The 12,641-nt window shown below is 36.8% G+C and overlaps 1 protein-coding gene across 1 annotated transcript in view; it reads right to left on the reverse strand.

The window, feature by feature from the left end:
• Positions 1-12,641, reverse strand: part of ST6GALNAC3 (ST6 N-acetylgalactosaminide alpha-2,6-sialyltransferase 3) — a 217,933-nt gene that overhangs the window by 109,360 nt on the left and 95,932 nt on the right. The window contains exon 2 of the mRNA XM_023932599.2: positions 7,623-7,817. Coding sequence (XP_023788367.1) covers positions 7,623-7,817 — 195 coding nt within the window. The remainder of the gene's footprint in view (positions 1-7,622; positions 7,818-12,641) is intronic.

Raw genomic sequence — 12,641 nt, forward strand, 5'->3', positions numbered from 1 at the left:
AGAAACTTTCCACCCACTCAGAGAACAATAAAAAAGACAGAACTCTGTGCTCAATCCGCAGAGCCTCACAGCAGAACCTGAAGCTGCCAAACGCAGGCTGTGACAGATGGCCATGGGAGCAAACTTGGAAAGCAAAGGCTTTCAAGGAAGATGGCTGTGGCTTTAAAGCTAACTAGTAATTGGCATGACTGTCAGTGTTAGGAGTCTGTCTCTTGAGCGAGTTCTAGCTGCTGTGTTTACATGTGCACCCACACACGTCTGTGTGCGGCTGGCACGCGGCTCCCTGCAGGGAGGTATTAATAGCTTTGGGTCAGCTCTGTGCTGTGCATCTCTGCCAGAATAGCTGTGCTGGGCAAGAGCTCAAAGAGCTAAACTCACTGATTGCCACAGCCAGCAGGAAGCCCTTGTGTAGGAAAGATTATAAGAGCAAAATTCCATTTTTAGTGACTCTTTTTACTCTGTGGTGTATTTTATACACCAGTACAAATTGTACCTCAGCTGCCATCACCAAATCCAGAACCAGCGACACTCTGCTACAATGGACACTTTGAATCTCTGTGAGAAATGGGCTTCAAGTATAAACTCAGGAGAGAGACACTGAGAGTGACACTGGGCTTCTTTTAATGAAGGCATCCTCATTTTTAAACAGCAGTAGTGGGAGGATATTCAGGGAGGAAAGGACAGGGCACTGCTCTCCCAGCTGATGAACTGGAACACCAAGGAGACACCTTGCCTGCCACTAATGTAGAACAGCCCATCCTTCACTTGGCAACTATTACTGACAAAAGCTGAAATCATGTCACAGTAACAGAACTAAGTTCTCATCCAGAGTAAAATCAGTAAGTTCCTCCTCCCCTTGACAAGCCTCACTCTCATCTGCTCATGACATCTTTCCGATTTTCACAGAGGTTTGGTCTCACTCAAGAAGACATAACACCAAACCTCTCTGCTGTTTTCTTTACCAGTCCAAAGAATATTCCATTCCCTTTTCTGGTCCACCTGCCACTCAAAAAAAACATTGCTGACAGAAATTTGCCTATCAAACTAGCTAACTGCAAAAGTCAGCTTTTCTTCTGTTTTCTGTTTTCCAGATGTTTTCCCTCTCAATTTTCTAGGTGTCGTGTCTCTCATTTGGGGAGACATTGTTCACACTTTTCACATGGAGAACACAACAGACGTCCTCTCAATAGGAAGACTAACATTAGCTACTATAACCCTACCCTTCAGCAGCAGAAAAAAAAAAAAAAACATCCTCAAGAAGGTGAAAGAAATCTCTGAAAATTACACATAACCAAGGTGGATGGCAAATCTTTGATACCAGTAACCTTCTGCAATACAACCTATAAGCTCCATTCAACAGATCAATCCAGCCCATGACTGCATCGTAGACATTTATTTCTACCAGCCCAGGTTCTTTAGGGATTGACTTTTGAAGGCACAGCTCACTGGCTGATACTAATCTCTTCTCAAGTCCCTTAGTCTGTTTTTTTTTAAAGCAGAGCTGCCACACAGGCAGCACTGCTTGACTCATCACACTGAGGCTCTGTGTGGAGCAGATTTAATTCCTCTGTATAGAATATTTGATATATTTATCCTGGCACTTGACTTTTTCCTCATGAGACACCATCAGAGTCGTGGCAGCTTTAAAAACCTAAGCTAATTCCATATATACAGAAGGAAAATGGCTGAGCTGGCAGGATTTGCTCCAATGAGGACACACATTATCTGTGCTCCCTTCTCTCCTGTAGGTTCATAACAGCCTGAGTGGTTTCAAGTGGACCTTGCAGCTCATTTGGATCATTCTCTCTTCTTCCTGGCCAAAAGAGGATTGGAGAGAGGAAGAGGGCGGTGAGGATTCTGGTGAGGTCTATTTGTTTAGTGAGTTCTATTTCTATAACAGAAGATGTGCTCCTAGAGTTGCTGATTTGGTGGTTAAGGTCCTTGGCAGGAATTTTATTTCTGAGTGTGTGCCTGTGGCTCCCAGAGCCAGGAATGGGAGCACTGGTACAGTTAGAAAACACAATTGGGGCAGGGGGACAGGAACCACCAACCCACCTTATGAATGTTTCTCAGAAGTTTAACAGACAATGTGATTTGTCATTTAGAGTGCTATGTAACTAATCCTTCTGCAATACTTGCAATGAAAATTGTTCCTGAAAATTTATAAAATGGAAGCAGAAAAATACCCAGAAGATGTGTGTTTAGTTGTACTTTCATTCTTATTATTATTACATTATTTCTGAGGCTGAAATAATGAGTAATAGTGCAACTGACAAAAAGTGTCTTAGAAGGGATATAAATGATAAATTACTATGAAACAGATGACCTTTTATTACCAAAATATCCTGTGAATTCTTCAGTTGTAACATAGAACAAGATCCCAAAGGAAAAGACAGGATAGAAGTTATCCATGTGTCAGAAATTAAATACTAAAGCAACCTTCTGGCACAGGGAGTTCTGGCTGATGTAGCATTTTAGCCTCTTTAGGACCCAGTTTCTCCCAAGATGAAATGAGCATCTCTGGAGTCAGCTGAACACACCATTCAAGTTCAGTCTGGTACCTTCTCTTCTGACATGAAACCCAAAGCTGTTCTCCAATAGCACTCCAATATTCTCCACTGACACTTCACAGTGTCATTTTCATCCATTACTAACAGAGGCAAAGCAAACCTTCCCAGGCTGGTTGCTAGCTTTACAGTTTTTATAATATTTCTTATAAAATTTCAGTCTTTTTGAAAATATTTCTTACTTCCCATATTGGGAGAGGAACTAATATTGAAACATCAATCCCATTCTATGCTTTCCTTATGCACTTTTTAATTTAGTTTTTCAAGTTTTGTTAGAAGGTGGTGTGTTATGGTTGGTGTGGGTCCATCTAATGATTACTTATAATACCTTGAAAACTATAGTTTTGCTATTTTTGAAACTTACATTACAGCCAGAGACCACATCCCAGCCCATATTTCTGCATGTTATGTTAGTTTTCTTCTACATTTCAGGTAATTTTTAAGTGCACTTAATTTATTGTGTTAAAAAAAGAATAATAAAAAGGACAACACAAATATCTATAAGGTCTGTAGCCTCCTGTTAATATTCATATATTGGCTATTTAATTTGTGGAAACCTCCACTCATTTCAGCCTAGTTCTACTACAGAACTTCTGGCAAAAAGGAAAAAAAAAAAAAGGAATCAGATTTAAGCAGTCCAGTCACACATGTTTGTAGCTGTGTGTGCCACAAGTGGTGAGCAATTAATGCTTGTACCCAGGTCTGTTCAGGTTAGGGACAAAATGGTATGGGATAATATGATCCAAATGTTATTCTTCAATATCAATACAGTACTGATGAGCTTTTCTGTTATGACAGGATTTTTGAAAAGTCTTAAGTGCTACAATGCACATTCTTTTTATCTAGGGCTCATCACTGTAATGCAAGATTCTTCAATGTTCACGACACAAAGGCTCTTTGCTCCCTCGGAATTCATTTCAGAGGAAGCCATTAGATCTCACAGTTGCAGTTTAATGTAGGGATTTTAGGTCATCTCAGAACTTACCCTTTTCCAAGAACAGTTTTAATCTTTGTTCAGTACTTGAATACACTTTTATAATTATGCTTCAAGTGTTATTGCAGCTATATTTCAGATTTTACGTATGAAGGAAAATGCTATATTATTTTAATACTGATGGTAGAGTAAAAATCTATTCAATATTCACCTTTCAGGAAGCACAATCAAATATCCAAGAACACTATTAGACTTGCCTAGCATAAAGTTTCAAACTGCTAATGGATTTTAAATTGATGTCATAATGCTGCAATTTAAATACATGATGTTCATTAATTTTGCCAGAACTCTTTGTGGAGTAGGAGTGGTATGAAAGAAGGAGGAAGGTTATATTTTCTCTACCTGCTTCTTTTTATCTGCTTCCCCATTTTTGATATACAAAAAGAGTCACTACATCAGCTTGACGTGGATGGGGGGTTTCAATAGGTTTCAATTGGGTAACCCCTGTGGAGTTGTATCTAATTAATATTTTCTATGGAAAAAAATATCACCAGGAATAGGATAAAAATAACTAACACATGATAGGCATGACATTTCCTAAAGACAGATTTCATGGGACCTCTCACCAAAAATCCTTAGGCACAAAGTGGAGGAAATAAGGGAAAGAAAGGTCATCTTGTTCATACACCTCCTTCTCACAGAAAGGTCAAAATTCATGTATTGAGCGAGACAGCAATACTGCAAAACAGACAGGCATGGTTTCCCACAAATCTCAGGGAGTCACCTCGGATGTGGATATTGAAAAGGGGAAAGAGATCACATCATGGGAGGCTACTACAAGATCCTCTCCTACCAAGGGGAGTGAGGGTGGGCTCTGGATGCAAATTTTCTAGGTGAAAAATCCTCTATTTTAGAAATATCTCCAACGTAAAACTAAAATGTGCCTAGACATAATGGCCCAGTATATACAACACTTCACATCTATTTGTATTTCAAATCTAATATATTTACTGTACATAAAGACAGCTTTTCCAAAGCTGTTGCTATGGCTACAAATCAAGGAAACCATAGCAACAACCCTGTATTATGTACAGCCTTAATTGCAGATTAAGTTATGTCTCTCTTTGCATTTTATATTAAATACTCCAATATAATCTGGTTTTAGTAATCTTAATTTTTTTCAGACTTTTTAATAATAAAAATTCCACAATATTACAGTGTCAAGTCAAATACACAACAGCCTTGAAAAATGTCCTTACAGCATTATTCTGATCATACCTAATAACAGCCACATCATTGTTTTTTACTTGAGATAAACACTAATGTTCATATCATCATATTTCCCGATCTTTTTTAATACAAATGATTGATAACTACCACTTTAACCAAGTAATTGATTTTCCATCATATCATAAGATTTTTCAAGTCTCATCCCACTCAGCCTTACCCCAAAAAAAACAGCTCCTCCTAACTTAAGCTTTTATTGATATGGAAAAGTTTGAGGGCTTTTTTGGTTTGGTTTTCCCTTTTCTTAAGAAAGTAAACACGCAATATAGAGACAGGAAAGGCAGAGAAGTACCTCATTCCAGATTTTCTAGCTTCCCTGTCACTTCAGATGACTGATTGGGTTGGTGGCAAATTACCCTAACTCCTCTGGTTTGTTGACCTTGTACATTTAAGTATTTAAGCACACTAAGGACTTGGCATGCAGCCAGACCTTGGAGCACAGCCTGAGATGAACAGGTAAAGGAGAACAGAGAACAAATGTGAAGAAAAGAAGAAGGATGTTAGAAATGGCTGAGGAACAGGAGGAGACACCAGTGGGGTGACAGGATTCAAAGGACACTCTAGAACATGAGCACATTCAACAGGTGTGAAAAGATTCCCTTACAGAATCTGAAAAGAGAAAAAGCCAAAATTCACATCTTTAAAAGCCTTATCTCCTATCTTCCCTTCCATCACTTTATTTTCTGATAATTCCTTGTGGTATTGTTTCCTTACACCATTTGGTCCATAATGAGACATCATGTGTCCCATCTTGCAAAAAAATTGGCCACATCTGTTTGGGGCATTAGCTTGTTTCACAGAGTAGACTTTTCTGCTTATCTTACATACCATAGCAGCGCAAAAAAAAAAAAAAGAAAATATCTTAATTTTATGAAATGAGCAGAAAATTAATGTATTTGATTCAATAAAGAAATTAATAACTGAGATTTTCTGGCTATATTAATACAAATAGTATACAAATGCTTATTTGACAAAGCAAAATGTGTTCTAAAAATCACAGTCTGAAAAAGCTATGAGTGTGAGTTAGGAACATGAGCTGTGTAAAAGCTTTTCACATGAGCATCACAACAAAAGTTCCCTCGCACAGGGAATAATTAAGTCAAAAATCAGTGCATTTACAATAAGCAAGCCATGTTCAGGTTCTTCATTATCATTTTAATTAGCAAATATTAATGTAATCTGCAAATACAACAGGGAAAACAACTAAAATTACTAAGTTTAAGGAGTCCTTCATGACCTGAGCTAAATTGAGACAAATGTCTTACGAATCTATACCGGTCACCAGCTTTCAGGACATTCATTTCCATTTACTGTTAGAACTTCCAAGCGTGTTATCAAATTTAAGAATGAATTAAGGCCCTCACAAACTACTTCTAACCTCTGATGAAGGCAGTGGTGAATAAAAACAGATTAGCATGCTCCTCTGCTCTCAGTTATCAGTTCAGACCGATAGCGATCAGGTGACCGTGGCAGCTCTGCCTCATTCAGATTCCACGCCTGCCACGGTGCCAACAGCCCAGGGACATGCAGAACACGCTGCCCTCTCATTTCTAGAGGGATGAAGATGCTGCATGGAGCCTTAACCCTTCTGAGCTCAACAGCACCTCCCATTCCTTTCCCTGGGACTATGATTCACATGGGAACATTTCTCCTTTCAGGTGCTTGTCCTTTTTCTGCTTCATAGATAATGTACTTTGGCCTCCAAAATAGTGCTGCATCTTACAGGAGCAATGATTAAAAGCTATAAATGTTTAAAAGAAGCTGCCTCCTAAAAACTGCCCCTCTGTCATTCTGACTTTCATATTTAACCCCCTAAAGGTAGGATAATAACTGGCTAGTCCAATTCACTTACAGGACTAAATATAATAAAGTGGGAAAGCATTTTCATTCTCTATAAAAACTGTTCTGTGAATGAATTTCACTCATTAATAACTGCAATTTTATAGAAAAAAATAACTAACAGTTATTGAAAGTCTGATAGTATTTTTCATGATTGACAGTGCTATAACTGATCACAAACTATAGAAAGAGTTCATTTTTTATGTTACCTTATTTTTGAAAGTTTCCATTTTAAAAATATTACAAAGAGAGAGGAAAAACCTGAAGAAAATGCATCATCACCACCACCAAAACCCAACAGTGGCTCTAGAAATTTGGATAACTAAGGCACTTTAAGGCAGGAGTCCCTGTAAAACTTAATTTCATCAGACAAGTATTTTTATCACACAGCAAGTATTTTTATTTAATTAAATTAATTTAATTAGATTTATTTATGTATTTAAAGTACAGAATGCAAACACATACCTAGCTTTGAATTAGTTATCAAATATTAATGCAATACTTCCAGAAAAATCCAGTAAACCTCTAGCTTTAAACATTTACTAGACTCACATATGCTCATTTCACAAATCACTCCCTTTTCCTCTTTCATGCCCATACAAACAAAAATAAGCTACTTCTTCTTCGGGCAGCCCAGGCAAAATGAAACATTTTTAGGACCTTATTACAACAAACACAAGAAAATTTATTTTTGCATTAGAGTGATTGAAGGATTGAAATTAATCTGAAAGATTTTCTTGTTTGTATAAGCAAGTTTTCACTCAATCAAGGGTCATTTTGAGGCCAGTTCACTGCTCTCTCCACTGCAGACATGACAGAAATTTTTAAAATTTCAAAGGTCATCTAAGTGGCAGCAGACTTCTAAAATAGCCACTTTTCTCAGAAACACTCTTGTTCAGTTTTCACACTGGGCAGGTTGTAAAAAAGCATTAGATGTGACTGGAGAAAAGAAATCTACTGGTCCATTTTGCCAGGCTGTTAAAAGCAGGTCTTACCTCTTGTGTTTTTACATTTATATATCCATAATGAGTTTTCAGAGGCTGCCTTTGGCCATTAGAAAATGGGATCCACTTGACTCTGGTTTGTCCAAAGCAGTTTAGGATCAAAGGGAAAGTTACTTCATTTGTGAGACGAACGATGATCAGACAGAGGAATGCAGCAATGAAACTCACAGCAACAATGGACTTTCTCTGTAATGAAAAGAAGAAAGGAAATAAATTATTAAAATTGAGAGTCAGTTTTAATAAAAAAATACATATCTTCAATTGGAGGATGAAGGAAAAACACTTGAGAAAGCTTTAGGTGAAATTATTCCTCTGGTATTCACCTTGCTGCAGGAGCAGAAGGACTCAGGTGACTGGATTGTTTCATTTCAATAAATTTGCATTTCAGAGGTTTGCAGAGTTTCTTTTAGAACTGGTTGCAAATGAGTCAGTTTTGCACACACACATAAAAAAAGAGCCTTTTTTTTAAGGTTCATAAAAAATCTATCCACTTCAAATTTTATTTGCATTTGGAATAAAGATTTTATGTAAACATCCACACCAAAGTCTTTGCTCAAAATCATCACTTTTCTAGGGACAATACACAAAAGGAAAATGCCACACAAAGTTTGCTGGGAAGATTACCATCACTACAGATCATTCCATGCAACAGAATTCATGCTCTAACTTTAAATACTTTAGAATATATTGTTGGTGAAGTCAGCACCACTTTCTGCCTTACTCCCAGGTTCATGAATTTACAAAGTAAGGCATTATTATTTTGAACAAGATGACCTCCACTGTTAACAATTCAACCAATCTGAAGTCTGTGTCTAATTAGTGCTTCCCTTTCACCTCTACCCCATCCAGGCAGTTGGACTGGTGAATGTAATCACAAAAAAAATCTTTCCCTGGGTAACTCCCCAGTCTGCAGGTGAAAAACTTGTAAGAAAACAGGATGTTCTCCTTATTTTTAGCTATTTTTTAAAATACTGTAGTCAATTACTTCTAGACAAATTACATAAGGATAAACATGTCATTTGGCATGTGTAAAGATTCTAGATATGATACTCTATCAAAAAGATTATTTTCACCTGCTCCCTGAGGGAATGACACAATTATCATTTACAGGAGTTTTTACTGTACTTTAATTACATTCTAGGTTTACCTGATTTGCCACAGTTTAATTACTCTACTGAAGGTAATTCTATCATTCTAAACAGTAACATTTACAAAAAATACAGTGGGAAAAAAATCATTTGCCTAAGGGCCTATACATAAGTTAATGCTGGATGACAGAATCTGACCACCCCAATTCCCATCTACAAATTCCACCAACTAAGCAGCACAGAACACATTTAACACCACTTATTTTACACGATGGCAGTAAGATCACACATGATGCTGTGGGAAAGGCAAGCTCCTATTGCAACCAGGTAAGACAAATCTGTTCCTTGAACAACAGTGAGAATCACAACGAGCAAATTGGAAGGGATGTTATGATATTCCCACAAACAAGAGTTAACAAAATAATCCATTGCAGGGGTCAATTGCATGGCTCTGTGTTCTGACGTACTGGGAGGTTCCAATTTATAAGATAAAAGCAATGAGAGACTGGGTTGGAAAACTTGGGTGAATGAGGTCACTGTGAGGAGAAAAGGAAGAGGAGGATGAAGAAGTATTTTGGCAGCATGATTCAGTGAGGAACCTCAGTCAGCTAATGGCTGTGCAATGTAAAATTAAACCCAGCAAATCTTCAGAGGGCAGCGCAGCAGCCACAACCCAATCGCAGCTTTCAGAATTCATGGAAGCCACTGCACTTTTCATCATCTGCATTATAACAGATTTACATTAAATTGCAATAAAATGGCTGGGGAGCACTTCTGTGTCACTTCTCTTTGTAGCAGATGGAGTCAGAAACATTTAGCTATATATCAGAGCCTTGTAAGTGCTAAGAGCAGCCAAGATGTGCAGTGCAAGTGATAATCATAAGGCAATGAGAGGGAGCATGGATTAGGCGTATTATTTATTACAAACCAGAATTAAAATACTGCAAATATTTAAAGGGGAATCTAGAGTCTCATTCCACTACATGAGCATGTTTCAATCAAAACATCCACAGCAGGAAGCAAGACTGCTTGTATGATGCAACTACCTGATTTACACATATTCTATCTTCCTGGTGTATTGAATATCACCTTTTACTTCCTTTTTTGGTGCAGATCTGTTCTGAACTTGAAAACAGTGCAATCAGCTTTATGTGCTTCTCACAAGGAGTTGTTCTAAACAGCCCTTGCCCTGAGAAGAATTCAGACTGTGTAGCTAAATTTCCTGGCCTTCACTAGGAAGCCACCTGATTTTGTATTTCTTGTCTTAAAATGCACTGTACTACCAGATGAAAGAAGAATTGTGGCCTTTCATTTTTTTATGTAAGAAAATATTGTTTGAAAATGAAAACAGCAAAGATTTTTTCTCTGTGTGTTTGTTAGCCAGTAAGAATCTGCACTAACAAGATCATTCAAATGAGAGAAAGGAATTTTTACAACAGAACAGAATTAAGGCATCTATTGAAATTGTTTTGGAAAAAAAAATCTAGCCATATGCAAACACAATGTTTATTTATCAACTTGTACAAAGGACTTTTGTATTAAGTATTAAGTATTAAGTATTAAGTATTCAGCTCCCATGCTGAATATTTGTTGAAGGCATGAGATCCAATCGGCATTCTCTGCGGGAAAGAATACTGCAAACTGGAATTTCAGTGGCTCCATAAATTTCACTGTAAAAATACTGAAAAACACCAAAACACATACTTTTCATAATTTTAGCCCTCTTAAAGCACCAAGTAAAATGTCTGCTCAGTGGCCATGAGTATTCTACAGGGCCCTTCTAAAAGTAATTAGATTCCCTTAAATCCCTATGTTCTTTACCTGCTCATTAAAAAAACAAACAAAACAATCAAACCCAGATGCTATTTGTCATTGACTGGTTCTTGTAAAATCTCCTTTACTGTAGATAAATGGATTTCATTATTGGTCCTCTGATAAAACCTAAAATTTAGCATTTGAGAATCCATAAGTTCTACATGTCATTAGGATATGACAGGAAAGTCTGAAGCTATAAACAGGGATGAATACCAAATTGTAATTTTTCTCAAAATTTGTCTGCATCAACATTTTAAATACTCACACATCCCACCCTTTGGGAGAGCTAAACCAACACTAATTAGTAAGTCTGCAGAGAAACAAATCTTATTCCTTCTTAATTTTCAGTTCTCAGGAATGCAAATTGTCTCTTAACAAAAGAAATGTTTCTCTAATATGGACATACCCCATGCATAAATCTCAATCAATCCTTTTTTTTTTTTTAGCTAATCTAATGTAGACATTTTGATATTGATAACATTTGCATAAGAAATGTATATTCAGTTATAAACATCTTTTAAATGTTTCCCATTTTTCACATACTCAGTGAGGAGTACACAGTAAGACATATGTTAAAGTGTTTCTTAGCTGGATGACTTGCATGGTATATTAGTTTTTGTTACATTTTATTTCAGTCACTATAGTACCTGATCAGCCTAGATGGCAGTGGCAAGAACAAAATTTCCTTTCTCATACATACAAAAAGGAATACAGGATCCTATAGTAGAAGAGTGAAGGAATTTACCTTCTGTTAATGAGACTAAATCTACCTATGGGTCCATTCCCAGTTTGGAAAAGAAAATAAAAAGTGGTAGAAGATGAAAAACTTGAGATCAGAGTACATGAACTGCAATACAAGAGACCCCAATGGGCCAAAAGCACTCACTAGGACTAAACAGTTTCTTCTAATTCTTTTTATTTGATCCCCAAAACAGCATCATCCCACTTCTGGTGTTGGTTATTTCTCAGACACCAAGCTCATTCTGTCTAGCATGTATATCAAAATCAATAACTAGTAGGCATGAATCACATTCAATTTATATCTAGGTTGTTAAAGTAAGAATTGAAATAAAAACAGGAGTGTCATACTACTCTGCTGGATAGAATTTAATTAAAAACTTCATGGGAATAAAACAATAACTACTTTCAGGGGTGTAAATATATGTATATGGCAACACGGTCCCTAGCACGATTTATATGCTTCATATCATCTAGTTTTGGCTAATTACCAGTGCCAGGGTGATTCATTAGTTTCAGTTTGGCAGAAACTTGACAGTCTGAACAAGTTTTAGTCATTTTTCTTTCATAATCTGTTAAGAAGTGTGAGATGACAAGATCCTTTTTTTATAGTTCAATAATGCCTGACAGAATAATAAGACACAAACATTTTTTGTGTTGTATACAGTTGTCTAGGAGGGCGGGAGGAAGGAAATATTTTCAGCATGGGAAGATAATTTCTTAAGTTATAAATTTTACTGAGATCTGTACTAAGTATCTTTATTCTACTCTCTAGCCAAAGCACAGCACCCTGCCACTTGGCATGTATTATATGGCAGAGACTATCAAACCACTTCACAAGCAGGAATAAATCCCCTTCCTAGTGAGTTTCACAGTAAAAACCCATTTCACAGGTGCATAAACTGAGGTTGAAATCAACTTCCCTAAGATCACAAAGAACTCAACAGAAGAAGATTTTTTACTCAACTTCTAAGCTTTCATTCTAGAACTATTTTGTTTTTCAGGCTTATTGTTTCTATCACAAGTGCATGCCTGAATTTATTAAAAGACAAAGTTGAACATAGTATTATGAAAGATTCCAGTAAAGAACCCTAGGAACCATGCCCCAAACAGTAATTGCAAATAAGCCTTTTTTTTCATAAATTGATTTTCTTCAGTACTCATTCTTTCTTTTATTTTATAGATACATGGCAGCACCGAGCTTGGAAGGACAAATGAAAGGTAAACACTTATGTGAGGGCTTTGTGTCACTCAGCTGACACAATATGCAGCAATATTGTATTATTTTCACAATACCTACCTTTACAGGCACAGGGAGTAACTCGACACTTTTTTAATATCCCCTCACATCATACTACTTTCATTACAG

Source organism: Cyanistes caeruleus, chromosome 9, assembly GCF_971803275.1.
Source record: "Cyanistes caeruleus chromosome 9, bCyaCae1.hap1.1, whole genome shotgun sequence".
Taxonomy (NCBI): domain Eukaryota; kingdom Metazoa; phylum Chordata; class Aves; order Passeriformes; family Paridae; genus Cyanistes; species Cyanistes caeruleus.